This window comes from Petaurus breviceps, unplaced genomic scaffold (genome assembly GCF_028583685.1).
Source record: "Petaurus breviceps papuanus isolate PSGF00001 unplaced genomic scaffold, PetGlider_PUasm1.0 90897, whole genome shotgun sequence".
In the NCBI taxonomy this organism is placed as follows: domain Eukaryota; kingdom Metazoa; phylum Chordata; class Mammalia; order Diprotodontia; family Petauridae; genus Petaurus; species Petaurus breviceps.
Window position 1 is genome coordinate 4,688,524 of NW_027187374.1, and position 20,849 is coordinate 4,709,372.

At 38.4% G+C, this 20,849-nt stretch overlaps 1 protein-coding gene across 9 annotated transcripts in view; it reads right to left on the minus strand.

Moving 5' to 3' along the window:
* C2CD2 (C2 calcium dependent domain containing 2) overlaps positions 1-20,849 on the minus strand; it is a 149,248-nt gene that overhangs the window by 101,134 nt on the left and 27,265 nt on the right. For all 9 annotated transcript variants that reach the window (XR_011165815.1, XM_069074892.1, XM_069074888.1 and 6 more), the window contains 2 exons: positions 3,841-3,960; positions 1,788-1,892 (listed from right to left, as the gene is read on the minus strand). Coding sequence is in view for 8 of the 9 variants with exons in the window: in XM_069074892.1 (XP_068930993.1) it covers positions 1,788-1,892; positions 3,841-3,960 (225 nt within the window). In the remaining variant the exon portion in view is untranslated. The remainder of the gene's footprint in view (positions 1-1,787; positions 1,893-3,840; positions 3,961-20,849) is intronic.

The window sequence follows — 20,849 nt, forward strand, 5'->3', positions numbered from 1 at the left end:
CCAAGATTAAGGAAGTAGAAAATTGGGAAAGAATTTTTACAACCAGTGTCTCTGATAAAGGCCTCATTTCTAAAATATACAAAGAAGTGAGTCAAATCTATAAGAATACAAATCATTCTCCAATTGATAAATGGTCAAAGGATATGAATAGGCAGTTTTCAGAGGATGAAGGTAAAGATATCTATAAGCATATGAAAAAATGCTCTAAATTACTATTGATTAGAGAAATGCAGATCAAAACAACTCTGCGGTACCACATCTCACTGGCCGGATTGGCTAAGATGACAAAACAGGAAAATGATAAATGCTGGAGAGGATGTGGAAAAATTCAAACACTAATGCATTGTTGGTGGAGTTGTGAACTGATTCAAACATTCTGGAGAGCAATCTGGAACTATGCCCAAAGGCCTATAAATAAGTTCCTTTGTCCCAGCAATACCACTTCTAGGGTTGTATCCCAAAGAGATCATAGAAGTGGGAAGAGAACCTGTATGTACAAAAACATTTATAGCAGCTCTTTTTGTGGTGGTAAAGAATTGGAAATCAAAGGGATGCCCATCAATTGGGGAATGGCTGAACAGGTTGTGGTATATGAATGTAATAGAATACTATTGTGCTATAAGAAATGAGGACTAGGGGCGGCTAGGTGGCACAGTGAGTAAAGCACCAGCCCCAGAGTCAGGAGGAGTAGAGTTCGGTTCCAGCCTCAGACACTTAACACCCACACACACAAAAAAAACTAGCCGTGTAACTTTGGGCAAATTACTTAACCCCAACTGCCCTCCAAAAAGGCAAAAATAAAAAAAGACAAAGAAAAAGAAATGAGGAGTAGGTGGCACAGTGAATAGAGCACCGGCCCTGAAGTCAGGAGGACGTGAATCCAAATCCAGCTTTAGACTCTTGACATAATTACTAGCCTTGTGACTTTGGACAACTCACTTAACCCCAATTGCCCTCCAAAAAGAAGAAAAAAAGAAATGAGGAGTAGATGGACTTCATAATAACCTGGAGAGACTTATATAAATTGATGTTGAGTGAGAAGAGCAGAAGTAGGAAAAATTTGTACCCAGTTACAGACACAATGTATATGTGATGACTAACTTTGATAGACTGGGCTCCTCTCAGCAATGTAAGGTTATAAAGACAACTCCAAAAGACTCATGATGGAAAGAGATCCACATTCAGAGAAAGAACTACAGAGTCTGAATGCAGATTGAAGCAAACTACTTGCTCTCTTTTGTTTTCTTATTTTGTTTTGTTTCCTCTTTCCCCTTCTTCATTCCATTGGTTATAATCCTTCTTTACAACCTGACTAAGTTTAATGTCAAGGTATTTGTAGATCCTGTATTTGACTGCATGCCGCCATGGGGGCAGGGAGGGGGGAGGAGAAAGAGGGGAGAAAATTTGAAACTCAAGGGATTGTGGAACTGAATGTTGTAAACCAAAAGCAAATTAATTAATTAAAAAAAAAAAGAAAAATGATTTCAAAATTTTAAAGCACTATGCTAATGTGAGATGTTGATGATGATGGAAGAAAAGCCAGTCAAGTTATGGATTGAGAAGGAAAGGGCTGAGGGATTGAAGGTCACATTGAGGGCAAAGCACAAGTACACTAAATATTTTCTAATGCATTTTTCTGTCACAGCAACAGGATTGGTCCATGGCTAAACCTAAGTTAGCCGGATATGTATACATGAAGTTGACAGAAAATATCAGTCTACAAGGGGTGATATCTAAGCAGCATATTCTGTGATATGAGATGTGTTAAAAAATAATAAAAAACTAACCTCCTGTATTGCTTTGGGCTGTAGTTTTATATTTATCTCTGAAGCATTGAGGAAGGACCACTTTATCAGTATATCTTCTCTTTTCTCTGTCATGTGAAGTTCCAGCTATTAATGGAAAAACTGATTATTAGGATTTATGATCTTATGGTCACTGTTTTAACAAAAGTAATTTTCAAATTCAGTAGTTTGGATCTTCATAATATATTATTAATTTTGCCATGGAAAGAGAGGGAAAAAAGAATCACATCAAATATTACTTAAATAGAATGTATACTTAATTTTTTTTTTACCACCCTCACCCTTCACATTCAATTAACTTCCAAGTTGTGTCAACTCTACCTTTACATCTCTCACATCTGTCCTTTTTCTTTTTCTCTATTCACTTGGCTACCAACCTAGGTCAGCCCCTCATCACCTCTGTTCTATTCTAAAGCAATAGCCACTTAAGTGGTCTCTTTGTTCCCAGTCTCACCCCCTTTTAAATCTACCCTCTTTGTAGAACTGAATTATTCAACTCTAGTCAAACAAAATAAATAGGATAAGAGAAATAAATGTTACAGGTTCATAGTAACTTCCTACCATCATTTATCTTTCCCTATAAGTCAAAGTGATTGTGTAAAGAACAGATATTTTAGCTTCATTAATGTAACACAATTAGCAAACAAGCATATAAAAGGGCAGGTCATTAGGTATTAAAATCTTTTGAAGACTAGTACCATCTTATGATTTTTCATTATAGAAATGTAAGAAAATTGGACACAGACTTACTGTTTGGTGTTAATACTAAATCTTTGATGATTGCATGTATACTACCTATAATGTATATATTTTATGTGGCTCACAAAATTCCAATCTGCAACAAAAATCACTGAGGCAGAGCTCCAAATATCATCGAACAACTTATTAGAGGGACTGATGGTACTAATCAATTGGGTCCAAGGCCTTCCTCCTAGTCCAGGCCCCTGATGCTCCGAGAAACTCTTATGATTGTCTAATCTTCAGAAGTGGAAGAAATCCCATGATTAATTAAAGATAATGTTCGTCAATCCTACCTACTTTGTCAGCAGGCCTTTCAAGGGTCATTAACTACAAGTCATCAACTACAGGCTATCAACTGCAGGCCATTTGTTGGGGCTTCCCATGGCCCATCAAACACTAGTCAGTTTGTTTGGTGTTTGGTGAGCTGTTTTCTAAGAACCAAAGAAGTTGTGGTTTTGAAGCAAAGATAACCAGGGAGTAGATGATAGCAATTCACAGGAGTAGAAAGGCATTTCAAGTGGAGTGGGGGGTTGGAGGGGTAATGCACTGATAATTCCTCATAATAGACCTAACAAATAGAATATGAATCTATCTGATAAATCAAACACAATTAATAGAATCATCAATACATGGTGGATTCATCAATCATAAATCTTATCCTGACAGCATTAACTGAAATAACTAACTCAAACTTAATTCTACTCCACTTAATTCACTAAATACAATCATTGATATCCATCAAATCACATCAAATGAACTGAGTAACTGCTGATTAAATGAACTAGCAGTATCAAAATTATGTTCACATAGTTTTAGATTGTTTTGAACAACAGATACAATTGTATCACACTGATCTAAATCATTAAAATCATCCAGGGAAACTAAAAGGGAAAATATAATTTCCAAGAATGTTGTTGCACACAATCATGTAAAAACACAGAACATAGTGAAAATTCCTAGCCAAATTTGGAGAGTTGTTTTCTTCTCCAGAACCATTTTGTGAGGTGATATAGTTACATCTATATCTGTGAAATAGCTCTTTTAAAAGGATACATGTAAAAATCTCATGCCCTGCTTAAAGCTTGTTTTGGGGGGGCAGGGAGAGGAGAAGATTGGTGTTTTTTTTTCTATTAAGATGATACATCTTATATATGATACATTTTATATGGTACATAACACATACTAGCTAATTTGCAAAGCTTTCCTTTCTTTTCACATAAAGGAAGTATGATTTAGAAAGGTTCCATGGCAAGTTTTTATGATATGAAAAGAAAAAAAAAACACTAAAATTTACCTGTAAATGAAATGGAGATAGCTGTACATTATATGACTGACATTTTGAAGCATCAGATGAGGCGGAGAGCACATGGACAATAAACTGAATTGAATCTCCTCTAACATTATAGGATACCATCTGGGGGAGGGAGAAGGAAGAAGTATTTAATTAAAATTTTAAAATATAAACAAACTTTATAGAGCAATAAAAATCTTGCATATATACAATTTGTATACTTTTTTTGTTTACCAGAATTCCATAGCTAGCTATAAGTTTAAATTTTCTAATTTGATTAAATATCACAGCACTTGAAAACCTGGAAATAGCATTCATTCTAAAATTTCCTCTAATACAGATGAATTTTTTCCCAGAAGTTCAACATGGTGATTGCCAAATCAGTTGTTTTGATCCTTCTTCCTTTAGACATACTTGCTAGCATTGTTTTCTATACATTCCCAGTCAGTAAGTCAACAACTCAATAAGCATTTATTAAGTTCTGGGAACTTTACTAAGTGCTAAGGATACAAAGAAAGACAAAAAAAAGCAGTCCCTGCTCTCACCCACAGTCTAATGCAGATATAAAGAAAAAATGTACAGACAGAAAGCGTTAGCATGTCCTAAGATCAGGCAAGGCTTCATGTAATTTTAGGTTGCACTTGAAGGAAGCTAGGAAAACCACAAGTCAGATATAAGTCAGATATAAGAGCATTTCAGGCATCAGGGATAACTAATTAAAATGCATGGAATTAAAATATGGAGTATCTTATACGAGAAACAGCCAACAGGCCAGGATCACTGGACCACAGGATAGGGGGCAGCAGGGCAGGTGAGATGTCAAAGTATAAGAAAACTAGAAAGGTAAGAAGATGTCAGGTTATGAAGGCTACACCAAACAAATGATAAATTGGGGTTTGGGGGGGAGGGCAGGTTTGACATGTTGAGACCTACATTTTAGGAAGATTAATTTAACATCTAAGGAGAGGATGGACTGGACTGGGGAGAGATTTGTAGTAGGGAAACCACCCAGAAGACTTTGCAATAGTCCAGACATGAGATGATGAGGGCCAGTGCAACAGGTTGATGGCAGGAGTGAATCAATCAAGGCCTGGGTTTGCAAATCTGACTCACTAGGAGGATGTTGATTCCCTTGACAATAATTACAAAGTTAGAAAGAGGGAGGCATACAGTGTGAGAGAAAATAACAAGTTCAGTTTTTAGACAAATTTAGTTTATGGGACATCAAATTAGACAAATTTATGTCTATGGGACATCAAGTTCAAGGTTATCTAAAGGCAGTTGGAAATTCAAGTCTGGAGGTTAGGGGAAAAGTTTAGGGTTGCTTAAGGAGAACTGATATTAACACACAATGAAATCTATTAATCATATGTGCTTTCCAAAAAGAAGTGCCTTAGATCTGGAAATTACAGCTATAGTTGTTATGACTATTAATTCAGAATATAAGAAATTGTATGTTGCACTTACACAACAGCCTTGTTATATGTATATATTTGAAGGGACAAGGTTTAGGGGATGAGGGTAATGATTTATAAGTACAGGATATCATGTTTTTAAAAAAAATATTAATAGAATCCTAAAATTTAGAATTCAAAATTAAGTATGTTATATAATGAAGCAAAAAAAGAATAATTCCAAAATTAATTCATTTAAGAAAACAAACATCATAAACGATGAATCTATGACTAAAATAAATTGTTAAATCAAAGTACACATGTGAACCTTGAAGGATTTGGAAATTTTTTGTTATTGCTATTGATAGATTACTGAGAACTATCATGTACCTATAATGTAAATTCAACCAATAAATAAGCATTTATTATTTATTACTATTATCAATTACTAGTTGAGAAGAATTGTGCTAATACTGAGATATAGTGAAACACTGAAATAGTGTTTCAATAGTGAAACAACACCTAACCTCAGGGAGCTTATATTGTCATGGGGATGAATGCATGTACATATATAAGCATTTATTTTATATACAAAAATAACACAAGGTAGTAGTCAGAAAGACTCATCTTCCTGAGTTCAAATCAGGATACTTACTAGTTATATGAACCTGGGCAAGTCATTTAACCCTATTTGACTGAGTTTCCTCATCTGTAAAATGAATTGGAGAAGGAAATGACAAACCCTTCCAATATCTCTGCCAAGAAAACCCCAAATAGGGTCACTTAGAGTCAGATGCTACTGAAAAAATGGCTGAATTCTTCAGAAGCGACATTAGAAGTGGCTAGATGGCTCAGTGAAAAAAACACTAGGCCTTGAGTCAAGAAAATCTAAGTTCAAACCTGGCCTCAAACCTTCACTCTCTGTGACTCTGGGAAAGTCACTTAACCTCTGTTTGCCTAATCCACTGAAGAAAGAAATGTCAAATCACTCCAGTATCTTTGCCAAGAAAACCCCAAATGGGGTTATAAAGAGTCAGATACAACTGCATGGTTAAACTCCACAGAAGTGACATGGTCAGGTCTATTATTTAGGAAAGTTACTTTGGCATCTGGGTGAAGGATGGATTGGAGTGTAGAGAGCCTTGAATCAGAGAAATAAAATTGGAAGATAATGCAATAATATGATTCAGAAAGGATGAGGAACTGGACCAGGGTGGTGAATATGAGAGAGAAGAAAAGGTAATACATATATTAGAAATATTGTGTTATTAGAATATTAGGAATATTGTGAGAGTCAGAGTCTCAAAATGGTGGAGTAAAGGCAGCAATTCAGCTGAGATCTCCCAACATTCCCTTCCAAACAACTTTAAAATAAAGCTTCAAATTGAATTCTGGAATGGCAGATCCAATAAAAGGTCAGAATGAGATATTTTTTCCAGCTTGAAACAACACAGGAGATTACAGGAGAGGTCTATGACACTGAGATGAGGACCAGCCTGAGGCAGCATTGGGGGTGGGCCCTGATAACTGCAAAAGTGGCAACAGCTTAGGGAACTCTCAACCCAAAGATGGTAAGGGGGAGGGAACCTTTGCTGGCACTGGGTACAGGATCCTGTTGCATTGACTCTATGCAGTTCTGGGATACAGTTGCAGGGCAGAGAGGATCTTTTGTGATCAATGACAAGGGAGCAGGAATACTGGTCACAGTTCCAGGGCAGAGAAGAGCACTAGAGCTTACAGCTATAGGAGAGCAAGGGAACTAATCACAGTCCTAGGGCTGAGAGGCATGCTAGCACTTGTGACTAGAGGTCAGCAAGGGGCCTCCCTGGATAAAGACCAGAGTACAGACCAGGAAAACAATGGCCTCACCTCTCCCTGTATCACAACACCTTGGAAGTACAAAAAACCTTGCAGACACCCAGGACTAGCTCTGAAAACAGAATTATGAAAAAGCCTGAAGATTGGAACAGTGCCTCCCCACCCTCAGATGAGCAGAATCCAACTTTAACAAAAAACTGAAACTCAAGATATAGACTAGAAAAACAAGAAAACAACAAAAAAAAAGTACTTGATTATGCTTATGGTGGCAGGGAAGACCAAGAGACAAACCCAGAAGAAGACAATAATGTGAAAAGAGCCAGAAGATCACACAAGATTTAGCAGCTTCCACAGTAAGGGAATGGAAGGCTTGGGATATGATATTCTGGAAGGCAAAAGAACTAGGATTACAACCTACTCAGCAAAAATAAATATCCTTCAGGGAGAAAATGAACAATTAATGAAAGAGAAGATTTCCAAGCATTGCTGATGAAAAGATGAGAGATGAATAGAAAATCTGACATTCAAATATAAGACTCAAGAAAAGCATTAAAAAGGTAAATGTGAAAGAAAAACCATATGGGACTCAATAAGATTAAACTGTTTACATTCCAATATCAGAAGATGATACATGTAATTCCTAAGAACTTCATCATTATTAGAGCAGATGGAAGGTATCTATGTAGAAAGAGGGCATAGGTATAAGTTGATTATGTTGCGATGATCTCAAAAAAAGCAAGAGATCACATCTGTGAATGTGAATGGAATGAACTCACTCATAAAACAGAAGCAGATAGCAGAATGGATTAGAAGCCAGAATCCAACAATATATTGCTTATAAAAGATGAACTTGAAACAGAAAGAAATACACACAGGGTTAAAATAAGAGGCTAAAGGAGAATCTATTATGCATCAGGTGAAATAAAAAAAGGAAAGGTAGAAATCATGATCTCAGATAAAACAAACTCAAAAACAGAATTAATTAAAAGAGATAATCAGGGAAACTACATTTTTTATCAAATAAATTTTATTGACATTTTTTTTCATACAACTCCCAGTGTATCCTTTCCCTTTCCCCTTTCCTCCTAGGCAAGCATTCTTTTTTTCTTTTAACATTTGTTTTTAGGGGTGGCTAGGTGGCACAGTGAATAGAGCACCAGCCCTATATTTGGGAGGACCTGATTTCAAATCCAGCCTTAGACACTTAACACAAAACTAGCCATATGACCTTGGGCAAGTCACTACCAATTGGCCTACCTTTCTCCCTTCAAAAAGCAAAAATAAAAAATAAAAATAGTTTTAAAAAATTAAAATGAAAAACCAAAACAATTGTTTTTAAAACTTTGATTTCCAGATTCTTTCCCCTCTTCTCTCCTCACCTACCCCAACTGGGAAGATAAGCAATTCAATATAGGTTCTACATGTGTAGTTACACAAAACATTCCCATAGTAGTTATATTGTGAAAGACTAACTATATCTCCCTCCATCCTATCCCACCCCCCACTTATTCTATTTTCTACTTTGACCCTGTCATTTTTCAAATGTATGTGCTTCTAACTACTCTCTCCCCCAGTCTGCCCTCCCTTCTATCATCTCCCCTCTTATCCCTTTCCCCCCTACTTCCCTAGAGGGTAAGATACCCAAATGAGTGTGTATGTTATTCCCTCCTTAAGTCAAATTCAGTGAAAGTAAGGTTGACACATTCCTTTTCACCTTCCTGTTCTTCCCCTCCATTGTAACAGTTTTCTCTTGCCTCTTTTATATGAGATAATTTGCCCTATTCTATCTCTCCTTTTCTCATTATATTCCTCTCTTATTCCTTAATTTTATTTTTTAGATATCATCCCTTCCTATTCAACTGATCCTGTACCCTCTGTCTATGTATACATGTACACACATATACACACATTCACATATGTATTTATACACACATACACCCTCCTATACATACATATGTATGTATGTATACATATATATGTCTGTGTGTGTATATATATATATATATTCCCTCCAACTATCCTCATACTAAGAAATGTCTCATGAGTTACAATTATTATTTTTCCATGTAGGGAAAATGTGAAAAAAAAATGGGATAAGTTCCTTATAATTTCTTTTTTCCTGTTTACCTCCTCATGCTTCTCTTGCTTCTTGTATTGCAAAGTCAAATTTTCTGTTCAGCTCTGGTTTTTTCATCAAGAATACTTGAAAGTCCTCTATTTCATTGAATGACCATATTTTCCCCTGAAGCATTATACTCAGTTTTACTGGGTAGGTGATTCTTGGTTTTAATCCTAGCTCCTTTGACCTCCAGAATATCATATTCTAAGACCTCCAGAATATCATATTCTAAGCCCTTTGATCCCTTAATGTAGAAGCTGCTAGATCTTGTGTTATCCTGATTGTGTTTCCACAATACGCAAATTGTTTCTTCCTGGCTGCTTGTAATATTTTCTCCTTGACTTGGGAACTCTGGGATTTGGCTATCATATTCCTAGGAGTTTTCTTTTGGGGATCTTTTTCAAGAGGTGATTTGTGAATTCTTTCAATTTCTATTTTGCCCTCTGGTTCTAGAATATCAGGGCAGCTTTCCTTGAGAATTTCTTGAAGGATGATTTCTAGTTACTTTTTTTGATCATGGCTTTCAGGTAGTCCAATAATTTTAAAATTATTTCTCCTAGATCTATTTTCCAGGTCAGTAGTTTTCCCAATGAGATATTTCACATTGCCTTCTATTTTTTCATTTGTTTGGATCTGTTTTATAGTATCTTGATTTCTCATAATGTCATTAGCTTCCATTTGTTGCAATCTAATTTTGAAGGAATTATTCTCTTCAGTGAGTTTTTGAAATTCTTCTTCCATCTGAGAAATTCAGCTTTTTAAGGCATTCTTCCCTTCATTGGCTTTTTGGGCCTCTTTTGCCATTTGAGTTAGTCTATTTTTTAAGGTGCTATTTTCTTCAGTATTTTGAGGGAGTCTCTTTTAGCAGTTTGTTGACTCACTTTTCATGATTTTCTTGCATCATTCTCATTTCTCTTTCCAATTTTTCCTCCACTTCTCTTATTTGATTTTCGAAATCCTTCTTGAGTTCCTCCATGGCCTGTAACCAATTCATATTTTTCTTGGAAGCTTCTGATGCAGGAGTTCTGACCTCATTGACTTCTTCTCTGCCCATGTTTTGATCCTTTTTGTCCTCCAAAAAGATTCTATGGTCTGATTGTGCTTCCTCTGCTTACTCATCTTGTCAGCCAATTACTTGACTTTTGAGCTCTTTACCATGGTAGAACTCTGCTTCCAGAGTACAGAGAGCTATGTCCCAAATTGCTGGGGTTTTCGTAGTCAGAGCTATGAAGAGGGCAGCCTCTCTACAGACAGCCCAAGTTCTGGCACTCTTGGCCACACACCCCAGGACTACCACCCAAGACTGTGACCCAGATACAAGCAGGTCAAAGCAAGAGTGATTACCCTCTGAATGGTCACTTGGTCCCACTATGATCCGCAGGCCAGGAGCTCCTGAGGCAGCCATGTGGCAGCAGCTGCAGCCTCTCACCCCAGGGACAGGGGCCAGATTGTGCTCTTCTATCACGTAGTTCCAACAGAGTTCTCCACTGACCTTTTAGTTTCTCTTTGGTGTTTATGGGTTGCGAAGTCTAGAAACCACCACAGCTTCTGGTGATTCTCTCTCCTGAAGTTTGCACTGGCTGATCTGGGCCACTTGTTGGGGCTACCCCAGGGCCAGGACCATGCAGCTCACACAGGACTGCGCTTGGCTCCCAGACAGGTCTGATAGACCCTTTCTGTCAGCCTGCCAGGCTGCCTTCAGTGGGAGATTTGTTTCTCTGTCACTTTGTGGATTCTGTAGCTCTAAAATTTATTTAGAGTCATATTTTAAAGGTATTGGAGGTGTTTCGGGTGGGAGCCACACAGAGTTCCTGTTTTAACTCTGCCATCTTGGCTCCTGGGAAACTACATTTTGCTAGCAGGTACCATACATAATGAAGTAATATAAAAAAATTTTACAGAGTTTCTCTCATAAAAGTCTCTTTTCTCAAGTATATAGGGAACTGAGTTAAATTTATAAAAATAAGGGCAATTCCTCAATTGCTAAATGGTAAAAGGGTATGAACAGGCAGTTTCCAGAAGAAATCAAAGCTGGCTAGTGTGGACCACAAATGAGAGCAACTCGTTCCATCTTGGTAAATTGAGCATAGTTCCCTCCATCTTGTGTTAAATATTAGGCTCACCAATTAAAGGACATCCTTGACATGCTCCTCATTCCAATCATCTCTCCACAAGAATATCCTGTATGATAAGATCTGTACTAGGAGACTTCAAAGGTTCCCTGATTTCAGGAATCAACTTGGTTGTTCAGGTGAAGGTATCTTATCTAATCAGCTCTTACTTAACCAACTCACAAACTCCTCTTGCCTGAAGACCTTTGTGGTTGAAGCACACAGGAGCCCCAAGTAAATTGACTTTGGGAAGTCTTTGCCCATTTGGGTGGAGCTCCCTTGTTGGCAACTCAATAAACCCCAAGAAAGTTTGATAGTCTGGGGTCTCATTTATTCCAGTGTCACCCACAATAGTCATATGAAAAAAAATGCTCTAAATCACTACTGATTAGAGAAAGGCTAATCAAAACAACTCTGAGGTACCACCTTATATCTATCAGAAATGACAAATGATAGAGTGGATGTGGGGAAATAGGTACACCAATCAACAGTTGGTGGAGTTGTGAACTGGTCCAACATTTCTAGAGAACAATTAGAAACTATGCCCAAAGGACCATAAAACTGTGTATATTCTTTTACCTAGGCACATCACTGCTAGGTCTATATCCCAAAGAGATTAAAGAAAAAGGAAAAGGATACACACACACACACACACACACATATGCAATAATATTTATAGCAGTTATTTTTGTGGCAGTAAAGTATTGGAAATTGAGGGGATGCCCATTAACTGGGGAATGGCTGAACAAGCTGTGGTCTTTGATTGTGATGGAATACTATTGTGGTATATATAGGAAATGACAAGCAGGATGCTTTCAGAAAAACCTGGGGAGACTTACATGAACTAATGGAAATGAAATGAGCAGAACCAGGAGAACTTTGTAGACAACTTTGTACAGCAATCATGTTAAGTATGATCATTTGTGAAAGACTTAGTTACTCTGACCAATATAATGATCCAAGACAATTCTAAAGGGCTCATGATGAAAAATGCTATCAATTTCCAGAGTAAGAACTGACAAACTCTGAGCGCAAACTGAAGTATGTTTTTTATGTTCTTTCTTTTTTCAACATGGCTAATATGGAAATATGTTTTATTTTATTTCACTTGCATAATTGATATATTGCTTGCTTTCTCAGTGGATTGGGGAGGGTCTCGAGGGAGGGAGAGAATTTAGAACTCAATTTTTTTAATGAATATTTAGTTTTTTTTTTAATTTTAAGCAAAAATATTGTGGAGTGAGAAATAACAAGATTTGGTAACTGATTGGATATGTGGTATGAGTGAGAATAAGGATTGAAAGATGACACTGAAATGACCAAAAGGTTAGTGTTGCCCTCAAAAGAAATAGGGAAGCATAAAAAAAAAGTGGTAGATTTGGGGGACTGTGAGATAATGTGTTTAGTTTGAGACATACTGTATTTGAGAAACTTATGGAACATCTAGATAGATATGTCTAAAAGACAGTTGATGATATGGGACTTGAACTAAGGAAGGAGACTAGGGCTGCATATATAGATTTGGGAGTTGTCAACAGGGATTATACTCTAATTTATGGGAGCTGATGAGAATTGTGAGAGCTGATGAGGAGTGTAAAGTAAAAATAGAAGAGAGCCCAGGGCAGAGTTTTGGCATGTTATCACATATGATCTAGCAGTGGAGAATGAGGAATAACAGTTAAATAGATAGTTGCAGACCTAAGAAAGAGCAGTGGTAAGAAAAAACTAGAGAGTATGGAGAAAAAAAGTTAAATGCCATATGGATGGAAGTTAGAAAGGATAAGGATTGAGAAAAGGCTATCAGATTTGATAATTAAGAGGTAACTTTGGAGAAAGTAGTTTCAATTAAAGGAGGAGACCGAAAATCAAATTGCAGAGTTAAAAAGACAGTGAGAGGAGAGGATGTGGAAGCAACAAAGACAAAATTTTCAAGTTTGGCTCAGAAATAGAGAAGAAATATAAGATAATAGCTAACAGTAATGACAGGATCTAGTCAAGACCCAGGTGTATTCATAGACAACAGGGAAGATTCCACTAGATGAGAAAAGGTAATCAAGATTAGAATGTAGAGTGGAACAGAGAGATGATACTAAAGGCAGATTGTTGAAGCAGACAGGAAGAAATGGGATCAGGTGTATGTGCAGAAGGGTTGGCCTTGGTGAGAAGTGTTTTCCTCAGTGTTTGGAGTAAAATAGGAAATGGGTAAGGATGATATAAACTCATTGTGAGATAAGGAAAAGGGGTTACATGTATCATAACTTCTCATCTCCCAACCAACTGATATCATTTCTTAGAGGGATAGAAGGGAAGGATGAAAGAATAGGAAGTTTATAAAGTCGGGGTGTAAATCTAGAATAAGACTTGGTCAGTAATATTCCTTGAGAGAATACCAAGACAGCCAAAGTATCAACTAAATAAAAGGCTAGTAAGCTATTAACTACAGCAGAGGCTTAAAGGCACCTTTAAGGTTGAGAGTTGCCAAAGCTGTGAAAATTCCAACCCCTCTTTTCCTCAGGATGAACTACCACTAAACCATCACAGAAAATTTGAGTGTCATACCCCTGGGAAGTTATTGACCCTACTACTGATAATGGATGCCAGAATCTGAAATATCAAATGGAGAGATAATAAAAGTAATAAATATATTGTCATTTATAAGTGTCTATCCTTCTCAAATATATACAGGCTAGAACATTTTCCCTCTTGCCTTTCTTCTTTCTCTGCTCTCCTTTCTCCCATTAAACCCTGCCTTCAGCTTTTCCCAATCTCCATTATAAGGTCAAGGTAAGACAGATAAACACAGCACACAGAAAGGCTGCTAACACAGGTTCACTCTTGATCTGATCAGACAGGAAAGACACTAAGAAGGGGTTAATAATTTTACTTTATTCTAGTCTAGTTTTCTCAGGAGAGGTTGCTGATAATGAGAGCATAACTCCTATAACATTCCCTAATCACCCTTCTTGCAGGAGCTGGCAAGAAGTGGGGTTAACTACTCCTATGTCTCAATGGGGTCAATTGAGGTCAAAAGAGGCACAACTTGTACATTCCCCTAAATCCCCACAAGCCCCAGTGGAGGCCAGTTGAAGCACACACAGCATTCTAGCTTGTGCATTCAACCCTAAGGTTCCCCCCAAGCCTTGATAGGGGCCAATCAAGGCATGCACAGCACTCCACATTCAACCCTAAGGTTCCCATTCACTGATCAGGCCCACCTGCTTCATAGGGCAACAGACAAAGAAGGCAAATTAACTAAACCAGAAAATCTTAAGAAAGAAGTAACTTGTTATGGAAAGTATGACCTTTTAGGATCTAAATATTTTTATAAGACCTCTCTTCTATTATTTTCTACAGTTCTTAATCTCTCCAAATGAAATTTGGTTTATGGGCCAGTAATTTCCCCTTTACTGTTCTTCTTTAAGTGGCTGATTTTAAATTCCAACATGTTTTAACTAAATGGGCAATAGTATGGCAAAACATAATTTTACTATACTTTAATATCTGCTTTAACATCATGTGACATGATGAAACACTACCTATAATTCATGTCTGAGACACAATGACAAAATACATTGAATGCAGAGAATTTTTAAGAGGCACATTTAAGAGGTACTGAAATAAGAATAGTCATTCCAAATCTACCAAATGGGAAAGGGTAAAACATATTATGAAATAACAACTTTTGTGCATTGTAAACTATATTATACTGGCAGCGTCTTGTTTCATTGGTTAAAAATTAGAACTAAAAACTTTAGTCCAAATTCCTAATATTCTTTGAACCTAGATAGTTTGGAACATGAAGGATACTTTTACACAGAAATATAAATAGTGATTAAGTAATTCTGATATTTCAAATTTCTACAGTAGCTTATTTCCCTTCCACCCTGCTCCATGACACTGTATCCCTAGTTGTCCTCTCCAGTACTTTGCTCACACTTCCTGGAAAGGGAGTTGGAATATTCCCTGTTTCCCATTGTCACTTTCAGAATCTCCCTTTACCTCCTTCACTCACTTTTTTGAAATCCACACAATTAAAATTTTCTACCCAAACTTTTCCTTTATTTTCTATCAAAAGTATGGTAGCTGTAGTATACTAACTCCCAGGTCATCATCCTCCTTTCTCAAGGAGTTAAGCATTCAATTCCTTATCTTCCTCTCTTCCTCAACTGCTGCCCTTATCCTAGGGGTCTTTAAAATTCAAACTCCCTATCCTCCCACTTCCTCAACCTCCTTAATCCCATGTCCCAGTATCCAACACTTCTCTTTTGTCCTCTGTAAAACCTCCAACCAAATCCATCCTGCCCTGTCCTATACAATATGTCTAAAAATGCCTCTCATGGCCCTCTTCAAACTTCTTGCTAGATGGTATAGTTAGAGTTAAGTTCCATATGTTCCTGCCCCTCATTTCTTTTTTTATTAGCTAACTTAGAAAATATCCTCATTTCTCTGGTCCTAACCATTTTCCTCTAAGAATAACTATTGGTGCCAATTGATCTTTATAAAACTCCATATAAGTTTGAGCCCTACAAGTCTCTGGGACTTCAACAAGAGCAAAAAAGCCACTGTAATGGTTCCACATCAAGAAGCTACCCCACAACATGCTGCCTTCAGTAAAGGGGACTCCATTGCACTGTTTATACACCCCAAAATGTTCCCTGTTGATACTATTATCCTCTCCTTGTACATAGCAACAAAGTTTTGTTAACTGCTATCTCTTTGGCTCCACTGCTCTTCATCCAAAACTCTCCTACACTACAGGTGAGTATTCCCCCAGGTTCTATGCTATGCCTTCTTCTCTTGCCTCTCTATCCATTCTCGATAACCTCATCAGCTCCCATGAGTAATCATCATCTCAACACAGGTGACTCTCAGGTCTATATAACCAGCTCTAGTCTTTCCCAAGCTTTCATCTCTTAATATCAATCACCTATTGGATACTTCAAAAAGGTTGTCCCAGAGACATATTAAATTCAACTTAACATGTTTAAAATTGAACTCATTATCTTTCCCTATAAACCCTTCCCTCTTCCAAACTATCCTATTTCTGTTAAACGTACCGACCACTTTTCCAGCCTCCCAAGTTCATAATCTTAGCATTACCCTCAAATCCTCCTTCTCCCTCATCTCACTTATCCAATCAGTTGCCAAATAACCATTTCTAAAATAAATAAACTTGTTTTATATGTCTACTATGTGTCAGACACTGTTTTACAAATATTATACCACTTTTATCAATCAATCAATCGATAAACACTTATTAAGTGCTTACTATGTGCTAGGTAGTGTGTAGAAGTATTTAAGGAAGACTAGTACCTCTGGTGTGAGGGCTGATGAGCCCTTTTCAGGCCTGTGTTCCACCTTTGATGTCCACATGATTCACCCAACTCTCACCAGTGGCTCCAAGTTGCTATAATGTGTGCAGCAGCTACACCCCAATGAACCATTTTGGCAGAAAGACTAAAGTAGGCTGAGGGTAACTGAGCAGTCTCAAAACCTTCAGTGAATTACAGGGATGTCTACCCCAAGCATATGAAGACTTTCCTCAGTAGAATGGACAGAACAATTTATTCCAATGGCCATGAAAGCAGCTGAAGCAGGTGCTATGGGGCGCTCAGAGGGTAGTTAAACATCAAAGACACGAAGGTCACCCACTGCATCCTGAGTCATTGCCAATCATCTTGACTTCTATCTTGCTACTGGACTTCAATAACTCTAGAAGAGAAGATGACTTGACACAACTCCGCCTCACTTAAATCCCATTTCTGAGTGAGTCAAACAACATCACCCATAGCATTTTGACCTATGACAGACAAGTAATGAAGCACAGGTACAGATATACTGGGAACTGTAGTCACAACCCTGCACATGGACAGCTCAGCCTATAGGGTCATCTTATTAGACTGAAGCAGCAGTCCCCTGGGTGTCTGAGCAGCCTTTTTAAAGGGCCACACTGTTCATTTCCTGTTGTGAGTAAAGGACTAAAAAAGATGCCCTAAAAATTGTCTGCTTCACCTAATCTAACCCTGGACTGCTTACAGTGGCAGGTGGGAATTCTACTCTAGTTAAAACACAAAAAAATGTACAAAAACCTTTGCAAAAATGATTCTACTCATCACTGGTACATAGAATGTGCATGTGCTTATGGACAACATGAAATGCAGTAGACCTGAAAAAGGAACAGCTCTTGTTGCAAGACAACTCAGCAGGTATCACACCTAAATAGCAGCCCTGATTGAAACAAGGCTGGCAAATGAAAGCCAACCATACCAAAGTCAGAGCTGGATACATGTCATCTGGAGTGGTTGCAGTTATGGGGAGTGCCATGAAGCTTGTGCAGGTTTTGCAATCAAAACTAATTTAATAAAGAAGCTTGTATACTGACCAAAAGAAGTAAATGAAAGCAAGATGGTGGAGTAGAAGCAGGACCTCCTTGGGGCTCTGGCTTAAACCTTCCCCAATTCATGTAAAAGGGGAATCTAAACAAACTTTGGAGCTGCAGAACACACAAAATGACACAGAGAAACTAACTTCCTGCTGAGGAGAGCCTGGCAGGCCAGCAGGAATCAGCCAGCACAGCTCTGGGAGTCAAGCCCAGGCCCCCGGGAGCCAAAGGTTTTAGCCCCAGGACAGGCCTGACCAGCCTCCTGCTGGAGGGACTCCAGATCACCAGCAGCTGTGGCCGTTTCCAGATTCATCAACACGTAGATACAAAGGACAAAGCGAGAGGTCAATGCAGTGAGGACCTTGGGACCAGTAGTTGGGAGTTCATCAGCTTTTGCCCCCAAGGCGAGAACCCGCTGAAACGCCATGCCAGTGCCACTTTGCAGCTTCAGCTCCTGGCCTGCAGAGTGTAAGGGGACCAAGTGACCAGTCTGAGGGGTAATCGCTCTTGCTTTAACCTGCTTGGATCTGGACTGCGGTCTAGTGTGGAGGTCCTGGGTGCATGACCAACTTGCCAGGGCATGTGGAGGCCTCAGAGAGGGCACCCAACTAATATCTCTGGCAACTGAGAAAACCCCAGTGTTTGGGACAAAAGCTCTCCTGTCTGGTGGCAGAGTCCTACTGTGGCAAAAAACCCAGGGGTCAAGTGACTGAGGGGGTGACATGACCAGACAAAGGAAGCAAAACAAACAGAAGACTCCAACATTAGACTCCTATTTTGGGGACAAAAAGGAGCAAAGCATGAAACAGGAGGAAGATAGTGAAGTCAGAACTCCTGTACCAAAAGCTTCAAAGGAATATATGAGCTGGTTACAGGCCATAGAGGACTTAAAGAAGCAGATAAGAAAAGTGGAGGAATAATTGGCGTGGATCTGGACTTGGCTCCCAGAGCGCTGTGCTGGCCAATTCCTGCCCGCCTGCTGGGCTGTCCTCAGCAGGAGGTTAGCTTCTCTGTGTCATTTTGTGGGTTCTGCAGCTCCAAAGTTTGTTTAGAGTCCCCTTTTTACATGGATTGGGGAAGGTGGAAGCCAGAGCCGCGGGAAGGTCGTGCTTCTACTCCGCCATCTTGGCTCCACCCCCCCCCACACACACACACACACACTTCCTGTGGAGGAATAATTGGGAAGAGAAATGAGAACAATGCAAGAAAATTATGAAATGAGAGTCAACAACCTGACTGAGGAAAATCATACCTTAAAAAACAGACTGACTCAATTGGCAAAAGAGGCTCAAAAAGGCAATGAGGAGAAAAGTGCCTTGAAAAGACGAATTTGCCATATGGAAAAAGAATCTCAAAAGCTCAATGAGGAGAATCTTTCCCTCGGATTCAGATTGGAGCAAAAGGAAGTTAGTGACTTTAAGAGAAATCAAGATGATGTTAAACAGATCCAAACAAATGAAAGAATAGAAGGCAATGTGAAATATCTCATGGGAAAAACCACTGACCTAGAAAATAGATCCAGGAGAGATAATTTAAAAATTATTGGACTACCTGAAAGCCATGATCAGGGAAAGAACCTAGAAATCATCCTTCAAGAAATTCTCAAGGAAAACTGCCCTGATGTTTTAGAACCAGAAGGCAAAATAGAGGTTGAAAGAATCCACTGATTAACTCCTGAAAAAGATCCCAAAAAGAAAACTCCTAGGAATATTATAGCCAGGTTCCAGAATTCCCAGATCAAATAGAGAATATTACAAGCAGCCAGGAAGAAACAATTTGAATATTGTGGAAACAAAATCAGGATAACTCAGGATCTGGCAGCTTCTACACTGAGGGATCAAAGGGCCTGGAATGGGATATTCCGGAGGGCAGAGGAGCTGGGATTAAAACCAAGAATCTCCTACCCAGCAAAACTGAGTATCATGTTTCAGGGGAAAATATGATCATTCAGTGGAATAGAGGACTTTCAAGCATTCTTAATGAAAAAACCAGAGCTGAATAGAAAATTTGACATCCAGATACAAGAAGCAAGAGAAGCTTGAGAAGGTAAACGGGGAAAAGAAATCATAAGTTCAAATCATAAGATCAAAACAATAATTATAATTGATGAAACTTTTCTCAGTATGAAAATAGTTGAAGGGAACAGATATATATGTCTATATAGGAGGATACACGGGAGTATGAATACATGTGTGAATGTGTGTATATACGCTTACAGGTATACATAGGTAGAGGGCACAGGACCAATTTAATAGGAAGGAATGATACTTAAAAGGGGAAATTAAGAGGTGAGAGAGGAATATAATGAGAGGAGATGGAGAGAGACAGAATGGGGTAAACTATCTCATAAAGAAGAGGCAAGGGAAAAGGGTTACAATGGAGGGGAAGAATAGGAAGGCAAAAGGGAATGGGTTAACCTTATTCTCACTGAATTTGATTCAGGGAGGGAATGAAATACACACTAAATAGGATATCTCACCCTACAGGAGAGTAGGGGGAAAGGGATGAAAAGGGAGATGATGGAAGGGAGGGCTGGCTGGGGGGGAGGGAAGTTGGAAGCACAGACTTTTGAAAAGGAATGGGATCAAAGTAGAGAATAGAACAAGTGGGAAGTGGGATAGGAGGGAGGGAAATATAGTCAGTCTTTTACAATATATCTACTATGTTAATGTTTTGCATTAGCTACACATGTACAATCTATACTGTACTGCTTATCTTCCCAGTAGGGATGGGTGACAAGGGAGGAAGGGAATGAATCTGGAATTCAAAGTTGAAAATCAAATATTTAAAATTATATATACATATATACTATTATTAATACTATCTTACATGTAATTGGGAAAGAAGATATACCGGCACTGGGACATAGGGATCCACCATGTCCTACTGGAAAAGTCTAAGGGGCTATGGGAGAAGTTATGGGAGAGAGCAGATTGGACGAGGGGATATCCAGTGGGAGTGCTATTCAGGAGTGGTAGATAGAGTAAAACGGGGAGAAAATTTGTAACTCAAAATCTGGCAGAAATTAATGATGTAAATCAGAAGTTAATAAAGCATTTTAAAAAAGGAAAAAAAAAAAGAAGTAAATGACAGACTTATGACCCTGTGATTGCCACTTGTAGGAAAGCACCATGCCATCATCATCAGTGTGCTCCCACCACAATGAACTCTGATGAGGTCTAAGAAAA